Here is a 20,231-nt window from a genome sequence, read left to right as displayed (position 1 = left end):
TGCAAAATTACAGTTTTTACCCCAATTTTACGGTTCACTGAACATAGAAAATGATAGTACGAGTGGGGCATCCGTGTACTATGGACACCTTCTTGTTTAATATTTTGTTAGTTTTAAGTTAAAAACAAGTTGTGAAATACATGTACGCTACAAATCACCTACCAACATTAACACGCTAACTGAAGCACCATGGTTTTTTTAATACAAAACTAATTTTAAATATATATTAGTTGATAATTCATATTTTAATGCTCCTCAGTGGCATTAACAAACAAATTCAATATTGGTTTTGTTCAAGGTATGAAAATAGATGATGTGACGTGTTTTCATATACTATAATAAGCATCTATTGGGCTATTTACAAACATGATTTACCTAGCTAATCAAATGAAACAAACTCACAGGAAAATGGCAACTTACAGTTAGATAGGTTTTTTTAGTTGAGATGGTCTGATATTTATGTTTTTCTGACATCATATCATTGTAAAGACATATCGAAATCAAATCCTTGGAACGCCTTATCATTTTTTTTTCACTCTTCTTTTTATATAGGGAAGTGTCCGAATGAGTAATGACAGAATACAAAAGATGTAGCACAAAAGAAAAAGCATAAAAGTGTAGGAACTAAATGATATAACATATTTTATATACATTGACTTTAGAAAACTATACTAGTTGAGAAAAGTCGACGCTCAAGGCAAACGTTTTGATAGATGATCGATTTATTGGTGTTCAATAAAACTTCCAGTTATATTAGGGGGGTTCATTTTTAATCGATGTAAGTAGGTGGAATTGCGTGAAAATTTTCTGTAAGAAAAATTACAATCCTTATCAATTAAGATCAGAGTCAATTGCACCAGCCACGTGCGAGATTCGACTTACCAACATAAGTGTGGACAGCCTGGTGATACAATTGTTCGACTTCTTAGATCCCACCCGCAGTTGATTCTTTAAATCAATCTTCAGAGGCCGACGAAAGAAATATGCGCTATATTGGGAACGAACCGTTCACCCAATGAATAAAATGTTAAGCAAATATTGGAGTACATAAATCAAGGGATTTAGAAAATAAAAATGACCGAATTACTTGGAAGCAACTGATGGTACTTTGACTTCAAGAGCTATTTATTTTACAGGTGCTGAAGTCAACTCGCGAGATTGAAAAAAAAATACTTTTATATATATTTTACGTAGTTGTTTATAAGACAACGTTATCGATTTGGCTTGTTAACATTTGTTTAGTACTGACACAGGGAAATTTAACTCATTTGAATTTCATTTCAATTAAATTAACATTTAAATTTTCAAGTTGAATTGAATTATGAAAAATTCCATTTAGAGGGGATTACAATTCACCTTAAAAACATGTGAAAAATTTCACGTGAGATCCATGAAAATTTCAATTCACATGAATTTCACATGACATTTCCATGTGAGTTTTAGGTATAAACTCGTTTGAGGTGCAATTAACATTAATTTAATCACGTCAATTTCACATGAGATTAATGTGAAATTCACGTGTCTGAGCAATATTTGCCTGTGTAAATAGTTATCAAAGGTACGATATATGTAAGTTAAATAGGCAAGCAAATTAATTTTTCATAGTTTATCCAAGTTTTTGCGAAGAGTGTCTATAACAAACCGTTACCGAAAACGGGAATTCAAATGTTTTTTAATATTATATGGAAAGCGTACAATGAATTATACCTACCTGAACAAAGAAGTTTAGTATGAAGTCTTCTGTCGACATCGCAATTTACAAGATTATCATTGCATTTAATAAGTAAGTTCTTTAAATCTGAAGAACAAATTGTATGAAAAACAAATAACCATGGTCGAAAGTTAAAAAACGCACCATTCGAATACGTATAACGGGTATAATCTAATACAAATACTTTTGTTTCTTTTTTATCACATATGTAAATGTTGGTGTTGGTTTATTTGTATATTTTGCTTAAACTGGTTAGGCTCTTTAAATTTCGGGGCCTTTTATAGCTGACTATACGGTATGGGCTTTGCTCATTATCGAAGGCCGTACGGTGACCTATAGTTGTTAATTTCCATGTCATTTGGTTTCTTGTAGAGAGTTGTCTCATTGGCAATCATACCACATCTTCTTTTTTATCTTTAAATATTGCATTGAGGTGAGAGTTCTTAAAATCTTATTTGAGTTATTTCTCTATAAGTTTCGATTATTTTTACTTAATGCATACTGGATCTGGAGTTTTACCAATTATGGATTTACTCAGCATTTACGAAATATATTTCTCACAGACACGATATATAAAGAAGATGTGGTATGATTGCCGATGAGACAACTCTCCACAAGAGACCAAATGACACATAAATTAAAAAGTATATGTTACCGTACGACCTTCAACAATGAGCAAAGCCCATACCGCATAGTCAGCTATAAAAAGCCCCGAAATGCCAAATGTAAAACAATTCAAACGAGAAAACTAACGGCCTATTACTTATGTATATAAAATGAACGAAAAACAAACATGTCACACATCAACAAACGACAACCACTGAATTGCAGGCTCCTGACTTCGGATAGGCACATACATGCAGATATATCCCAATTGTCGCAATCACAGTTATACCAATTTTACAACAACGAAGGAAATATATCATTGAACTTGTTCTCACATAAACAACACAACATATTTGAAGTGCATACTCGTTCATAGCGCTTGAGATCGATACCTCGTTTTTAGTGTTATTAAATCTCTATAGTTTATGTTGAGTTTTGTAAACTGTTGTTTATCGTTGCGTCGTTTTTTGTCGTTATAATGAGGTTGTCAGTTTGTCCTCGAAGTGTGGAACTTTTTAAATACATTTGAATATAATTATACGTATGGGTCACAGAATTTGTTTTTTTAAGTTATGAGTGGTGCAAAATTGTTAGATTTTGTATAGATTAAACAATATGATCGCATCGCAGTCTTTGTCCTTCGTCGAATCGAGACTTTCGATCATAATATCAAGATAGCAAGGTATTAAACATTTGCTTCAATAATTGCAATACTTACCTTTGGAAGTCTTCATCGTTGTTCTATGCACTGTGTACATTCTTTTGTCGATTATGCAGTCCATGAATCCATTTTTTATGTATTCTACATACAAAATATATAATTATATATATGGACATTTGTTTGAAAAGACAAGTGAATGAAGGAATAACAGTACTGTAGTTGAAGAGTTGCCACCGTCAATTGTAGATTTGACGGTTACAAATACAGTTTTACTGGCGACGCGTAGCGGAGACAGTAAAACGGAGATTTGCGACCGTCAAATCAAAATTGACGATGGCAACTCTTCAATTACAGTACTGTTATTCCGATTCTAATGCATTTCAAAAAGAAATAATACGATAAAACTTGGAAAAATGTCTAAATTTGACAAATTCAAAAAAATCGCGAAACTTCATGAATGATTTTGGCGCAAAGACGTCATGGGTAAACGTGACGTCATACAAATGAAAAATTACAAACTGGAGGTTATTACGTTATCTGTACGCTTCAAATTCGGATAAAATAACATCAAAACGGCGAATTCGAGGTAGGTGTTGTTTTATTTTCGATTATATAGTAGTAATCGAACATTTGTTCATTCAATCATTTCAAAATGGTTGTTCTTCCTAAGTTACGCCTGGTCAACTGTGGTTTTGACGGCAAGTTTTAGCCAATTAAAAAAATTGTTACATACAAATTGCATTAGAATGTATTATTCAAAGGTGACATAGTATTGTTTTGATAAAAAAAAAATCAAATCATAAAAACAAATTTGCGATAATAAAACAATTAGAATGTGAAATTGAATGTTTGTGTGACCTTTATTTAGACTGCTTTTTTATAGCCCTTTGTAAAATAAAACTCTTTTTAATCAGACGTTTCTGGCAAGTTCCCTTTTGTGTATTAATAATAAAAGGAGCCCATTTTTAAGAACCTGTAAACCTGTAAACCATTAATGTTCTGGGAAGTCATCAAGTCTTCAATACAACAACTTCATAATCAAATTCTTGTACAGTAAATTCAGAAATTATTGCGATTTTTTAAACAATACAAATTATACGATTCTGTGAGAATTTCGATGATGAGAACTCGCATTCTGATATCTTATACATTTACACAGATTTTTCTGAAATTATTGTCCATTCTCACAAAATCGCAATAACAAATAAGATGTTTAATGAGGGGTCCTTTATTTCTGTATTCTATATTTTCTTATATATGATTGTCACTGAGACTGTTCTGTAGAAGAGACCGCATAACACTGAAATTCAAAGTTATAGGTCACCGTACGGCCTTCAACAATGAGCAAAACTCATACAGCTTAGTCACCAATTAAAGGCCCCGAAATCCCAAATGTAAAATAATTCAAACAAAACCACTAACGGCGCTTTTTTTCTTTTTTTAAACTCTTCCACCATATTCTTTATAATTAGGCACCTCATAATTAATTTTCTGATCCATTTTTCTTAATTCGTTTTTCTTTTGCCCATTATTCCTCATTTTGTAAACCCCAATCCACACCATCGAAAATGCACGCAATACTTTCTGTATTTTTAGGAATTGTTATACACTTTGGCGATTACTTTTTATTTTTGATTAGTTAGTAGCTGGAAAATTAACTGATCAGTTTATTTTAATTTGATATGTTTTGTTTTTTGGGGGAATACACGTGTTATTAGAAATGCTCCTTTGCGTGGTGACTCTTACACTCAATATCAGTTGACTGAACATACCTAATTTTTCAAAAGTTGATACCTCTGGTAAATAGTTGAGTCCTTCTGTCATTTTAGGGGGACTTTTATTAACATCAGGTTTCCTTGCAAAGTTAAATGCAAATTCGTCAGAAGACATCGATTTTCTACTAGGATAAAAATGTTCTATTGACGGACTGTTTAAGTTTTTTTGTTGAATGACAGTTCTTGAATCCATAACTAAATGCTCCTATGAATTAAAAACCAAATCATGTTTCAAGAAAACTATTTGCAAAGTGTATGTTCTGAAGTCTTAAACATCAAAAAATTACATTCAAAAACAGGTCTACTTGTATTTTGTTTATTACCATTGTGTTGTCAGTTTGTCTTCGACTTATTAGTGTTGTATGTTCTCGTGGTTCAAAGTATCTTGCACATCTTTTTCAGATACATTCGTCTTCTTTCAATTTCTAGCGATCCTTCATTTTTTTATTGAAGATCAATCGCCGGGCGTCGGCTTTAAAAATTTGATTGATAATTTACAAGCTAAACAGGAAAAAGAAACAATATCAAAAATAAAAATAGTATACGATGAAAATAAAACTATATACTATATAGTAGAATGTAGGGGTTAGAGCAGATTCTGTAACATACTCTTAAATCCATGTACTGTACTGCATGTGTTGTGGCAAATAATACCAAGCTATGACTATACGCGTGGATATGAATAATATTTGTAACTGTCTTTAGATGTTTGTATTTGCCTAAATGATTATGGATTTCTTTGTATGGTTCTATTGTGGAATCAACAGGTTGAATTGATGACTGCAACGATTTCGTGTATAATTTTGTAGAAGAAAAAAAGTCTGTATTTTTTTTTATTTTTTTGAAATTTGCTGTTTTTGATGTGGATTCCAAGTGGTTGAGCAGTAATCTAATTTTTGTCGGACATGTGCTTTAAACGATTTCAATTTGATATGAAAAGCTCTTAATATGCTGATCAACAAATCATCAATTTTTCACTGCTGTAAATCTAGTACTGTTCAGACAATTTCCGATTGCTTGCTGTCAATTGATATATGTTCAATGGCTTTTTATGACTGTTTAGTGGTTATAAGCAATAAAGATCTACAACCCATTAAATTGTCTAAAAAGCTGGCGAACAGACCTGAATTGTCTGCAAACGAATTAAATGTACGTAAAACAAGTACAATCATGAATAGTTTTGTTTATTAACTAAAAGACTGAACATGACTTTTCATATGCCAGATGACAATTTAAGACTTAAATTTCATAACAAGTGAAAAGGGAAAACGCTTTTTGAAAAACACGAAAATCCAAATACCATTTACCACAATTATTAACGTTTTCAGATGTTTATTTTTTTAAGGCGAAGTGTACGTAATTGCACGCCTCTAGCGGAATACGGGATTAAAGACGTTCGTCGTTATTTACGCAAGTTATCTCCCTTACTCCAAGAAAGGACACACGAAAGAAAAACTACTTTCTGCGGTCTATAATGAATCCAACAAGCACGCCTGTGCTGTCTTAAACCTCATAGAAATTATCTAAATAACTCCACTTAGAAATCACAGCATTCTATACGTTGTTCTGTGTGAAGCCTGACTTAAAAACACTGGTTTTTTTTTTGTTTGTTTTAGAAGCGTAGGAGAAGGCATTTCGTGTTTATGATATCAACAGAAAGGAAAAACGCCTCACAACAAAATTATAAACAAATAAACATGTAACAATTTTTTTTCTATTGATATCAAATTAATGAAAATGAAACCTGAATTGACCCAACAATATCGTTTTAAAAAGCCGTAGTCTTGAACGAAAAACAGTGCTCAACGTAAAATTTTATAATAGGTTACAAATAATTAATGAAAGACGTTTGAATTTAATTGTTTAATTAAAAAGGCGTTGAAATGTTCGTATTTTGTGCAATTGAAAATTTAAGGACATGATTTATATTCATATAAGAAATCAGACGATACCAATAGAATAATTTGACCACTAGTGCAAAACTTACCAGTCGGAAGAACAAAGACGGAAACCAAACAAAAAATAAACAAATTATGCCCCAAAAATTACTCAGTAACTTAAGAATTGTCTCACTCTAACTAAAAATTATGTCATTTAACTCCCAGTTTTTCTATATGTGCAGAAAATAAACAGGTGTCTTCTATTCCGTCCGCAATTAATGGGAAAACTAAATATAAAGGAGTAGGTCCGGTAAGGGCCGATTTTGGCCTCAAATTTTAGGTTCATCTAAAGAAAGATTTTGGACACTTTTTAAACACTTAAGTGTCTGTTTCAATTGATTCAATTCGTGTATGTGAAAGATTTTGACTGATTTAGTCATTAAAAACGCTCCGATTCAAGCTTAAATATGAAAAATCTAAAAATATGCCAAAAACCGTCACTTTTCAGATGGTTTTTGTCAAAAATGAAAGTGGCCGCATCCGTGTTCATCCTCAACCTTTATATATGTTATATATTATTATCAAATACAACTTAGATTTCAATATTATGAATGAACACGAATGCGGCCACTTTCATTTAGGACGGAAACCGTCTAAAATTTAGCTAAAATGCTAAAATTGTGAAGATTTCAGTAATTTAGCATGACTTTATGATGCTAGTACCCGATATTTGTGCATTGTATTGTCAAAAACAGCCCATATTTATGAAGCAGAAGCATTCTACCTTCCAGTAAATAGCTAAAAGATTACATTTTCACAATTTTGTAAAACTGCTATATTTTGGGGCCAAAAAGGGGTCTTACTGAACCTACTCCTTTAGAACCATATTGAAATTGAAAGTATACATGTAAGATAAAATATAACATGTCATTTCTTCTTTCACAAATTCCAATTTCGAAGAGATATATAGCGAAATTTGTTTTCTTTTATTGTGCCTGTGTGCATCATTCAAAATTAGAGAAATTTTGAAGTATCAAGTCTCAATTCAAGATTATGAATGAAAAATTACATTATATGTATGGATCATTATAATACTTTATTCTGATTACCTAACTGCGCATCACGTGATATTCCGTAAGCAGTTGCATTGCTTAATACAACTTTTCATTCATGATAACACGTGGTCCAACAATAAAGTGCACAGGTGAATTAAAAAAAAAAATTAAAATTCGTGTTTTCATGATCCTAGCTAAAACATATAATTATAAGTATTGAATGCTTCTTTTTGTAACTTTATAGGGTTGTAAAAGCGCTTCATACAAAATGTACTTCGGTCAACGCTTTTACACCCCAATAAATTTACAAAAAGAAGCATTCAATTCTTCGATAGAATATAGTATTAAGGAAGGGGGAGGGGTAGGACCTTTATCGGAACTCCGGGATCGGGTGTTTTTAAGCTCGGGATTTCGGGATTGACCCTTTCGGGATCCGGGAATTCTATTTCCGAATTTCGGGTAGTCGAGATTAAATTTTTTTTTAATTCGGGACCTCGCCGGATTTTGTGTTTTTAGGCCCGGGATTTCGGGATTTGGATCCCTCCTTCCCTCCCTCCTCTATTATGGTTAAAAAAAAAGAGGTCAAGGAAGTTTTGTGATACTTGTAACTGCAATTTAATATTTCGTGGAATGAGAGGTGAAATGTGTTCAGACTATTACATTTCGATTTTTGTTTTTAAATTTAACCAAAGTTTACTGCAAGGGGTGTTTAACGACCTCGATGATTATCCATAAGGATCTCGCACTCGGTCAGCTCTAAGTTTTCACCTGGTTCATGTTCATACAAGAATTGGGAGCCTGTGGTTTACTAGTCTTATAATATGAGACTTTGCAGTTCATATAATTTACATTCAACGTTTTTTATCGAATATTTCAAGGCTTTTTGACTATCAATGTTGACCCCCCCCCCCCCCTCTTCCAACTGATTGGATAAAATGAATGGATTGCCGCCCCTATTTCAAACTGAAGTCCTATAAACTGACTGGTATTCGAATTTGTTAAAAGAAAAAAAATTGGTATCTCTATTGATTCAATACCGTAATGCCAAAAAACAATCATTTGTTTCCGCGAATTCCGAACAGCTAGAAATATATTCCCGAGCTTCAATTCGAGTAACTCGAATAATTCAAGCCATTTCCATGTCCGATTTTCTCCCACACGAGAAATGGAGCATTCGTACATCAGCTGAATAATACGACTGAATTATTCGGGTTTCAATTTATGTAAATCCCGAATGCACATAAAAGTAAAGGTCCAGCCCGACTTTCGGAAATGGACAGTTGTAGATTTCAGATTGATTTCCAGAAATAAAAATCATACAAAAATGTGTCACGCAAATATTCGTCTTCAGACGTGTAAAGTTATACAACGGTTACTAGCCAGTCTGGATTGTGATAGAAAGAAGTGCATGCAATGCATAAAATATATAATGTCGTGACTCAGGGATGTGTTGAATTATAGAGATGCTTATGCTGCACAAAGATAAGATTAATTTACCCAAATATACTAAGAATTACCACACAACTTAAATTTACTTAAATATTGATTTGTTATCCTGTGCCAGACAGATGGCTGATATTTTGAGAATGCAAGTTTTATGGGAACAAAGATTTTGAAAACATTTCGCAGTGTTTAGATTTACAAAAAATAAGGCACCAAGGTCGAAAATAGTTCTAGTTCATGATGAAGAAAATATCAACATGGCGATATCCGCATGCACCCGAATATAATAGACAAATACAATACAATAGTACACAAAACGTAACATAAAGAACTAAAGACCGAGCAACACGAACTCCAACAAAACGGTATATATTTCATACAAGTATAGGACTATATGAAGCGTCGTAACTGTTGCGGCGACGTCAATAACGTTGTCGTTGTTTTTTGTTTTTTTTTAAACTCATGATTCAACTTTAACAGGGTATAGCTGGAAAAGTAGCACGGTTGCTAAGGACTTTCTTTGCACCAATCGATTCCTCAGACATTTTAGAATCATCTCATAAATTAAAAAAAAATCGATTGTCTAATATAAGAAAATCTTGGAAATGTAACAATTCCTGCCGTACTTCACGATTTTCCCTATATATCCTTTGTAATTTTGGTGTATGATGCTGTTAACTTCAACGGCTCGTAACTCAAAAACGAAAACGGTTACCCCCTTTTTTATTTTATTTTCCGATTTATTTTTACAAGCAGAATCTACATGTAAAATTTTTAAAAAATTCCATTATGTAGTTTAGTTACGTACACTTCGCCTTAAAGAATTGAATCCAAAGCTTCCTCGTTTTTACCTTGCTACAGAAAAAAAATATCATTTCTTTAGTTTTGCCTATCAAGAAATAATCGACGAAAATTAATTTTGGAGAAAGAAATGTAAATATATCATCAATTTGCATATTGGAAGTTCCTTTTTTTTTGCATCTAGTTATATCTGTTTTTCTTTGCATAATCTAGCAAATATAATCTCGATCGAACATGAAATTAACAGAATATCTATTGTGACGAATAAGTATTGAAACAAGTCTTAGAACAGACAGTTTTTGTAAACAGAGAAACTTTTTTGGATGAAATAACGCTTAAAACATTCTTCTAACTGCAACTCCAAGTTTCTACTGATAATACATACATCTTTGTTATACATATGTCATCACGACATTAACAACAAATGAGATACATGCCTCGAGGTATTTCTAGAAGACAAACCAAAATGTTTTTAATAATTAGATTTTTATGGCTACAGATGAAATCAAGGTTATTTGTGAAATTAATTTAACGGTATAAATTGTACTGTACCAGATGCGCATTTCGATAATATATTTCTCTTAAGTGATGCTCGAGACCGATATATTTGAAAATCTAGTTACATTCACAAAATCATCTGGCTTAAATATTTGTTACATATGACCGATATATTTGAAAATCTACTTACATTCACAAAATCATCTGGCTTGAATATTTGTCACATATATAAAAGTTTAAATGATTTGTTATTAACAATTGTTTTTGGTTTTTAAACGACCTTAAAATTTGTGCGGTCGTATATTGGTATCACGTCGTCGTCGTCGTCAGCGTCGTCCAAAGACGGATGGTTTCCGGATAATAACTTTAGTATAAGTATATAGAAATCAAAAAAAAATTTAACACAATGTTTATAACTACAAAAGGAAGGTTGGGATTGATTTTGGGGGTTATGGTCCCATCAGTTTAGGAATTAAGGGCCCAAAGGGGCCCAAAAAAAAACATTTATCTAGTTTCAGGACAATAAGTTGTGAATAAGTATTTCAATTACTCTGAAATTGTTCCACAATGATCACCATGTTAAGTAGTAGGTTGGAATTATTTTAAGGGTTATGGGGCAAACAGTCTAGGAATTAAGGGCCAAAAAGGGGCCAAAAACAAGCATTTTTGAACATTCGGGACAATAACTTATGTTTAGCTGTATGGATCTCTCTGAGATTGTACCACAAGGTTCCATATAATAAAGGGAAGGCTTGGTGTCAGTTTAAGGTTAATATCCCTAAATATGTAGGAATAAGGGGCCAAAAAAGGGCTAAAAAGAAGCATTTTTCTAGTCTACAGACAATAACTTGTGTTTAAGTGTTTGGATCTCTCTGAAATTATACTACAAGGTTTCTTAATACAAAGGAAAGGCTGGAATGGTGTTTTGTGGGTTCTTGCTCCAAGAAGGATTTCAATAAATAAGGGGCCAAAATAAGCATTTTTGTAGTTTTCAGTCAATAACTTGTGTTTAAGTGTATAAATCTCTCTGAAATTGTACCACAAGTTTCCATACTACAAAGGGATGGTTATAGGGGGTAATCAAATCATTAAGCAATCAGGGGCTAAAAAGGGGGGAAACAAGGGTTTTTCTGGTTAAAGGACAATTTAGACAATTTAAAAGCAGTGTAAGGAAGGTAATCCAATTCCAATTAAAATTTAAAGAATACTGTTATATATATATATATGTTTGATTACTTAATTACATCCCTTACACTGCTTGAAAATTATGTTAATGGAAATGATAATTGTCTTGAGATGTGTAGTTGTAAATTTATTTTTAGAAGTTACTGTTAGTTAATATTAATTTTAACCATGACTGTAAGTTATTTTATATTTTAATACTTTATGGTGTATTTAAATGAGTAGTTATTGTTGCCAACTTAATAAGAAATTTGAATTGAGATTATTTTTTGGAATAAGGGATTGGGGGAAGTGAAAAAAATGGGGAGGGTAACATTTTCCTCATTTCAGATTTCAAAAATTAAAAATAATTTTTCTTCAAATATTTTTTTTTGAGAGGATTTATGTTCAACAGCAAAGTGTATTGCTCAAAAGCAAAAACAAATGTTTAGTTCATTTGACCACATTCATTATGTGTCAGAAACCTTTGTTGCGTCAACTATTTAATCACAATCCAAATTCAGAGCTGTATCATGCTTGAATGTTGTGTCGATACTTGCCCCAACTGTTCAGGGTTCGACCTATGCGGTCGTATAAAGCTGCGCCCTGTGGAGCATCTGGTTTTACTAGCTTTTATTAACTGTAAGTACTCTCAAATCGAACTTTAGTTTTAATTTCACCTGTTGATACAATTTGTAATGCTTTTTTCTCATTTAATGTTTACTTATTTAAAGTTATATCTCGTCTCTCTATTTCTTATATACACCAGTTTTTATAATTGTTTGGTATGACTATAAATTTTAACTCCTGTTCTCGTGCTATTAACAACAAAATTATTTTGTTTTTTTAAATTCTTCCTTGTTTTTTTTTTTTTTTTTTTTTTATTATTTAGAAATCTTATGATATTAGTACCGAGGACGCATTCGAAAACCACCATGACAGCAATATAATTGACGATAGGACAAATTTCAACTAAAACATTACATTGAAAAGATATTGAGCAATACTTGCTCAGCATGGGGCATCTATGATGAAACCAACAAAACCAGAAAGTTTCAAGGATGTGTGCACAAATATAAAATTTATGTTAAGATGGATGTTAAAGCGAATCCTTTTCGAAAACAAGTCTTTCGAAGGGAGCAACACAACAAAGTTTTGAACCTAGTTAAGCCAACAACAAACGTTGGGCCTATTCATTTATTTAAATATCAACCAATGCTATACATATTTAAGGTTTCGACGAATTTGGTTATTTTGTTGGTTATGTGAATGTGCTTTCGATTATCGAAGAAAGCGTACATTTTCAGATTATTTACAGGATAAACCGACTGTGTGGATTTAAAATCTACTGCACTGTTCCTTGTTTGTAAGTGATAGCGTATTGCATCGAGATCAGTATGCTCTTTAGTATGGTTCCCCCAACAAATGATAATGTAAGTACCTGGCTTGGTTCGTTCTGCTATTGTTTAACTCTTTGATATCTAATAAAGTTGATAGCAGAATATGTTATATTATAAAATTCACATACAATTAGATTCGTTGGAGTATGCTCAATATCATTCCAAAGGGACCGGACTATTACCTTCAACAAGGAAATGATGGAAGTGTTTATAAGTATTACTTATAGCCTCTTATATATTTGAAATTCAAATAGTTACCTCTTTTACTATTTTATTCCGACAACAATCTGGACATTTCAATAATTACCGTTAAAGATTTGATCTTTGCTTTTGGTTCTTCTTCTTCGTCTATAATATGTAAAGTCTTTAAACTCACTTTCTGTTCATCTATAAAGGATGTATTAGCTATTATGTTCATCTTATATTCGTTATCAAAATCTAAAAATACAACAAATTGTTTAACTCGCTTAAAAGACAATTATGGTAACACAATGTATTATATATCTTAGCTTAAACTAATTCATGTAAATTTTTATAGATTTAACTATTTTAATGTTTAGTGGTTATTGCTTCATGTATATTTGTTTTGACATTTGCTTGGCACAATACTGATATACAATAGAAATGATCGTTATGGTGGGACAACAGGGATAAACAGCGGTTTGAATTTGACTGCTGAGGAAAATGAATGTTACTTTTGTGTTTAAAAATGCTGATGGACAAATTCTTTTTAAATCATTAATCGTATAAAAGATGAAGCCAGATATGCCAGGACCCCAATAAGTATAGAGATACTGAATTATTTAAAAAATGTTTCGATGCAGAAAAAAACCTGACGTTTGTAACAAAGTCTGCACTCAGAAAGACATCAATAGGTTTTTATACTTTTAAATCTATCAGCACATGTTGCAAAATTGTCCACAAACAGGAGGTGAGTACTTGTAGAAACATGAAATAGAGCTATATCTCTTTACATCATTGTTATATAGTCAAAGCAATATTAGATTATCATGAATTTCATCGGAATTCATTATTAAAAACTTTAGAATAACGATTAATTAAATGCGATAGTTGTGGTAAGAATATAATTCAGATTCTTGACCTAACACGAATTGTAAACTTTGACTCGTTCACTGATCAGTTTATGAGTTTTGGCCATCATCATAACCTGATTTAAGTAGTGGTAGAATTCAAAACATAAATAAGCAAGATTTTACAAGAGGGAAATTTCACATTCTATTAATCCCAGCAATTTTATAGTAACTTTGAGTTACCTTTGGTCATATTATTACCGCTGGTACAAGTCCGGTTTCTATCAAAAAGCCTTTTTGTATTTTATGGAATGGCTTGACCTTTTAGTCAATTTTGAACGCCTTCCCTTTTCTGTTTTTCATTAAGTTAAAGAGAAGGGGCAAACATTGATACCTTTATCGCTGTAACAGATAGTGATGACATCAGTTTTGTTTGATTTATTTTATTGCAGATGTTGCCGGTTAATGTTTTTTTTTAAAGAATGACAGAAACGGTTTCAGCATTCGATAATGTATCAGTCAGAAATATTTTTTTGGTAAAAATACCAACCGTTGTGCTAAGAAAATAATAAAGACAATGATGTTGTTTGTCTGTAAAAATTTATGTCATACTCTTTAGTCCTTAGCTTTTTCTATAAGTGTTTAGTTTGTCATATCGTTTTTCTTTTTCTTTTTGTATATATTCTTTGCTTTCTATGTAGCTTATCAGTTTGTTGTTCCACCTCTATATGAAGGTGAATTTTAGATATCGAGACTTGCACAAAATGTCTGATACAATAACACCAACGCATGTCGATTTTTTTTCATTAAATTAAAGTAAGATATTTGTAAGAGTAAAATCGGGTTGCATTTGACAAGACCTGTTTAGTTATACATACTTTGTTCGATAAAATCTGTTTTCAAATATTTTCTTGTTTTTATATTTAGAACATCGGACTCCTTTTCAATGTTATTAGTTGTACATAGTATCACTTTCAGTTTGTATTCTGTCGATGGTAAGACTTTAGGTATGGCGAATGAAGTTCTTCTCGGAGATACATTGTAAATGGCTTGGCTTCCATTACAAGTACATGACACTTTGTAATGCTTTATGCAATTGACAACCGGATACTCGGGGTTGGTCCATGATAATGTGATGCCATCATCATTAAAAGTCACACCAAGTTCTGTGGGCCTGTCTGGATCTGAAAATTAAAGACAAATAATTTATCAACGAAGAATAAAGAAAAGAAGACATCATTATCATGTAACTTCATTTTTTGCAATGTTTGTAATATGTTCTCTCACAAAATAATTCAAAGTTTGGTGACTATGTTGAACACATCAATCCCATCCTGCATAAGGAGTTTAAATCTCCAAATTGATTTGATATTCCGGTGGTTGTATTTCCTATCATAATTTCCTTGATAGAGGGTTGTTGCTCATAAGGAAGCTTTTAAAAAAAAGAGTTACAAACTGTGAAGATGAAATCATCCATTAGTCCATTTGAGGTTGTCACCAAGAGTTGGTGGACCGTTATGAAATATCGGTTTTACAAATGACGACCGATATATGTTCTAATTGCCGTCCTCGTTTGTCCGAATTAGACTATGACCGGTTTTTTACTTACATGAGCAACACGTCGAATGTCACATGGTGAGCAGGGTATTCTTCTTACCCTTCCAGGGTACATAAGATCCTCCAGTTTTTTTTTAAGAGTTCGTGTTGCATAGGCTTATATATTCTATGTTGTGTTTTGTGTACTGTTTTTTGTCTTTTGTCTTCTTTTTTTTTTGCCATGTCGTTGGTATCTTTCGCCTCAATTTGAATATATTCGACAATGTTTTTGTTTTTTACAAACAGCTGAGTCTATATAACAGTTAACACATTTATAATTAGGATGTCATTTTTCGAATAATGGGATCATAGACACCTTTTGGATCTTTGGCAGCATATCAATCACTCTACTTCGTAAGTATACATAGAAAACTAAAGACTTAGCAAAACGAACCTCACCGAAACTGGGGGTAAATATACATGCAATATACGGTTCTACGTATAGCATTTTTGCAATGAACAAACGTATACTTATACTAAAGTAGAGGCAAGAATGCAAGTGTTAAGCATTATAAAAGAAGGGCGAAAGATACCAGAGAATTATAGCAATCTTGCTTTATATCTGTCTATATATATATATATTTATAGCTAGTTCGCTGTGACCTCACTTTTTAAATATTATTGGAAAATAAAGGGTTAAAATATCATAAGCTTGTTTTCCTCCGTATGAAAAGTCTCGAACAACACAGATTTTGTTTCTGAATCACACAAGAGAAATTATGTTTTGACAAGTTCACATATCCTGCCAACACAGTTTACCAAGAGAAAAGCCTGACTTTCTATGATCCTTTTGGTTAGAAATTCAACCAAAGATCAGTTCAATCTTCCTTCAATGTATTAGATATTTCTTTTCTTTTCAAACACCGTTATATTCCTGGGTCAGCCAAATGTTCCAAGAAACCATTTTCTAATAAATAACATCTATAACTGAGCAATCAAAGACTGTGCGTCGTAGATGTTGCGAAATCCACCTAATCTACGGATGGTGTAAATAGGATGTCTATAGTAGCACTTGATCAATTACCCAAGTTAAAGCTAGGTAAACCTAATAACACTAGAAATAACCAAGAATGAACACTTTATATTGAAATATTTAAAAAAAAAAAAAAAAAAAAAAAAAAAAAAGCCTTTGTCAACTTGTTGAATAATACTTATGCACAACCTAAATCAAATAATCAATTGATAAACATACACAAAAGTAAGTTTTCAATGCCAAAATATTTTAACAGAAATGATTAACATATATAAACAAATTAGTGATTAACACTAACAAGGCAATTAACTGTGCATGAAAATTGCACTTAACTACCTGGCTAAATTTTGAAACACTTATTTGTCATTGGTTAAACAGAAAATTTGCAAAGTTTCAATATATGTGCTGACAGTTATTGAGCTTGACTTAATGTTACAGTCAAATAACTGAACTAATAAAATCAAAATATTCATCATTTTGTATTGAAGCTATTCGAATAGACGCTACCAACTAAAACAGTATATTTTGAAACAACATCTTTTGTTCTACCCATGTTGGAATTGACAGAATATAAAAGTATAAAATGTTTCAATGGCCACGTGACACCATTCAAAATGGTCTGCATTCTAAGTATCTTTCTTCTTGAAATTGAGTGAACAACTTTGATTTATATGTGCCCTTTATATAACTTGTCCGTATTCTAAATTAATGGACATAATGCAAAAACAAATAATTACATATGCTGTTTTAGAAAAGAAAAAACAGAGATTGTAAAAACATATGATTAAAAACAAAACAAGAATCTTTCACATTCATCTAGCTGTGCTACTCTATAAGCTGACTTATTCTTTTATCAATGTGACGCATATTCCATATAGAAGCTATTCAAGAAGAGTAGAGAAAACAGCTAGCACTATCCTTTAACTTCAAACTCCGTAGGTGACTAGTTTAAAGAAATAGTAGTAATTTTCTGATGGGTAGTCATTTCCTTGTCAACGGGTGACCGTTTGGCGCAGGGAATGGTAAATATTTGCACAAGCATAATGTAATCTACCGAATTAAACTATTTATCGGGTTTGTTATAACATGAGTACGCGACGGGTGCCACATGTGGACCAGGATCTGCTTACCGATCCGGAGCAACCGATATCATCCCTAGATTTTAGTGTGGCTCGTGTTGTCTAGTCTATAGTATTCTATGTTGTACTATTATTGTCTGTTTGTCTTTTTATTTTTTAGTCATGGCGTTGTCAGTTTATTTTTGATCTATGAGTTTAAACGTCCATTGGGTAACTTACGCCCCTCTTTTGCAGCAAAATCTCGCCCAGAACGGGGACTTTAAATATAATGGCCTCTCACTAAATATTCAAATTCTGGTGACTTTGTTAAACTTGTATATTACACAGAACCTGAGTTAAAATTTTCCCATAAATATTGTAAAGTCTGCCTAAAATATTGACAAACATATAGATATTGACAATGAGGGTAGGTTGATAACAAAACTTCACATTTAAAGAAGTAATTGTAGTTCTCCAATTTTCAAATTTTCATTTCTGTTCAGCAAAGGTTTAGCGGCGCATACATAGAGAGTAAATATTTCCGAATTGATATTGTAATTTAGACGTGGTGTTTTATATCAAGATGTTCATCGTACAGAATCTCTTATTACACTGATTCTATTTAAGAAGGGTTTGCAGTTGTAAAGTTGCAGTCATTCACGCGAAAGTTCATCTTAATTTAGACCATTAAGAAATATCTGTGTCGAAGCTATAATCAAGACCTACCTTCCCGTGTTGTTTTAATACTTTCAAGCACTGAATCTATACCACTGCTGGTGGACTATTAGTCCCAAGGGTATAATCAACTCAGTAGTGACTTCGGTAGTGACATGATTTATAAAAACAAAATCTAAAATTTCCTGTTTAAACATTTTGAAATTATAAAAAAAATAATAAGGTTGTATCTCCCTCAGTTAAAGAAAGCCTATTTTTAGTCGTATGGGTTATAGCTCTTCGACATTTTTTGGTCCTTATATATCCTTGGTTTTCAAGTATTTGGCTTTGAGCGTTCCTGATTAAGATATATCCAGAAAACGTATTGTTTTTATTTGTTTTCCTTTATGTTATGTTGTTTTCCCCTATTATTATGGAGAGAAACAGATGTAAGTTTTAAGGGATATTTTTTAACATTGAAATTTGATATAATCTATGATGTTATCCACACTGATGGGAAAACGGCTTCATTGTATATTTGTATATACCTGGAGTTATATGAAGAACTTCGTTGGATCCCTTCTCTTTGTTATTGGAAGCACATACAATAACTTTTAGTTTATATTCTGTGGAGGGTAAGACATCCCTAATGACACATGTTGATGTTTTAGCAGCCACCAGGCAAATGACCTCTTCTCCTTTACATGTACTAGAAACCTTGTAATGCATTATGTTTTTCCGCTTCGGATAATTTGGTGAGGTCCATGACAATATGATCACGTCAGCTTTATCGGCCGTCCGGAGACACGTTGGTCTGTCTAGAACTAAAGATTGGCCATAAATTGATAATTTATATCATATTTGTACTTTTAAATTCAGGTTAAATCCGTTTATGATTTGAATATTTCAAGGTGATTATTTTTATGGTGATGTTAATACAACCAGACAATAGTAAATGATTCCATGAGGGAAAATAATTATCAAATTATTTAATTTTTAAAACTACCATTTGATAAAATCTTCTTTTCACAAAAAAAGTATAACTCAGACAGTTTCTAATAATTTTTTTTAAAATTCATGCAGAAGAAAATTGCATTCAAAGAAATTTTTGGAACCGGAAATTTTCTATGGTAAGTGATGGCATATTTCGAGCATTTGAACATTGTAAAATATTATATAAAGAATTATCAGATGGTATTTTGTCTTTTTAAGAGACAAAGACCGACAAAGCCATGCATTGTTCCAAATATTTGTTTTCCTATTCTTTTTGAGGTAATGTTATTTATCGTCTTAGTTTTTATTTCAACAACATATTTGAACAAAATTTCGTTTGAACATTACTCGTGCACAGAACCAAAATGATCAATACATATTCAGAAAGGCACAAAACAATGTATTAATAAAATTATGTTCATCAATCTTAAGTAATTTCAAAACTATTTTTTTTTATTTAAGCTTATATAGTATTTTCAAATCGTAATGCAACCAATGAAAACTAATATGTGTTACGTTATAGTTTCAATTTTGCACGAATATTTTATAATAGCGTTGCACCATTGTACGAATTACACCCTTGTGCGAATTGATAAAGGAATACAAAACAAGAATGTGTCCTCAGTACACGAATGCCCCACTCGCACTTTCATTTTCTATGTTCAGTGGACCGTGACATTGGGATAAAAACTATAATTTGGCCTTAGGGAACATGTGTACTAAGTTTGAAGTTGATTGGACTCCAACTTCATTAAAAACTACCTTGACCAAAAACTTTAACCTGAAGCGGGACAGACGGACGAACGGACGAACGAACGGACGCACAGACCAGAAAACATAATGCCCTTTACTATCGTAGGTGGGGCATAAAAATTAAATACTATTTATTGAAAACGAACAGATTTTTCTCCAAATACAACTTTCAAGAAGGGATT

General features: G+C 32.1%; 1 protein-coding gene across 1 annotated transcript; it reads right to left on the bottom strand.

The window, feature by feature from the left end:
• Positions 1-769: 769 nt before the first annotated feature.
• Positions 770-19,122, bottom strand: LOC143050772 (uncharacterized). Its single transcript, XM_076223889.1, has 6 exons — positions 18,852-19,122; positions 14,901-15,206; positions 13,299-13,378; positions 4,751-4,958; positions 3,036-3,119; positions 770-807 (listed from the first exon to the last, which is right to left on the bottom strand). The coding sequence occupies exons 1-6, from the start codon at positions 19,030-19,032 to the stop codon at positions 770-772; spliced, it is 897 nt and encodes a 298-aa protein (XP_076080004.1). The 5' UTR covers positions 19,033-19,122.
• Positions 19,123-20,231: the final 1,109 nt, after the last annotated feature.

Source organism: Mytilus galloprovincialis, chromosome 11, assembly GCF_965363235.1.
Source record: "Mytilus galloprovincialis chromosome 11, xbMytGall1.hap1.1, whole genome shotgun sequence".
Taxonomy (NCBI): domain Eukaryota; kingdom Metazoa; phylum Mollusca; class Bivalvia; order Mytilida; family Mytilidae; genus Mytilus; species Mytilus galloprovincialis.
The sequence above is the reverse complement of the archived record's forward strand: the minus strand, read 5'-3'. Positions and strand labels throughout refer to the sequence as shown.

Coding starts and splice junctions, on each gene's coding strand:
- LOC143050772 (XM_076223889.1), bottom strand. CDS start 19,032: ATGCATTACAAGGTTTCTAGTACATGTAAAGGAGAAGAGGTCATTTGC. Junction 13,379..14,900: donor AACAGATTTTATCGAACAAA/GTATGTATAACT, acceptor CATCCTTTATAG/ATGAACAGAAAGTGAGTTTA. Junction 4,959..13,298: donor CAAAGATCAAATCTTTAACG/GTAATTATTGAA, acceptor TTTAATTCATAG/GAGCATTTAGTTATGGATTC.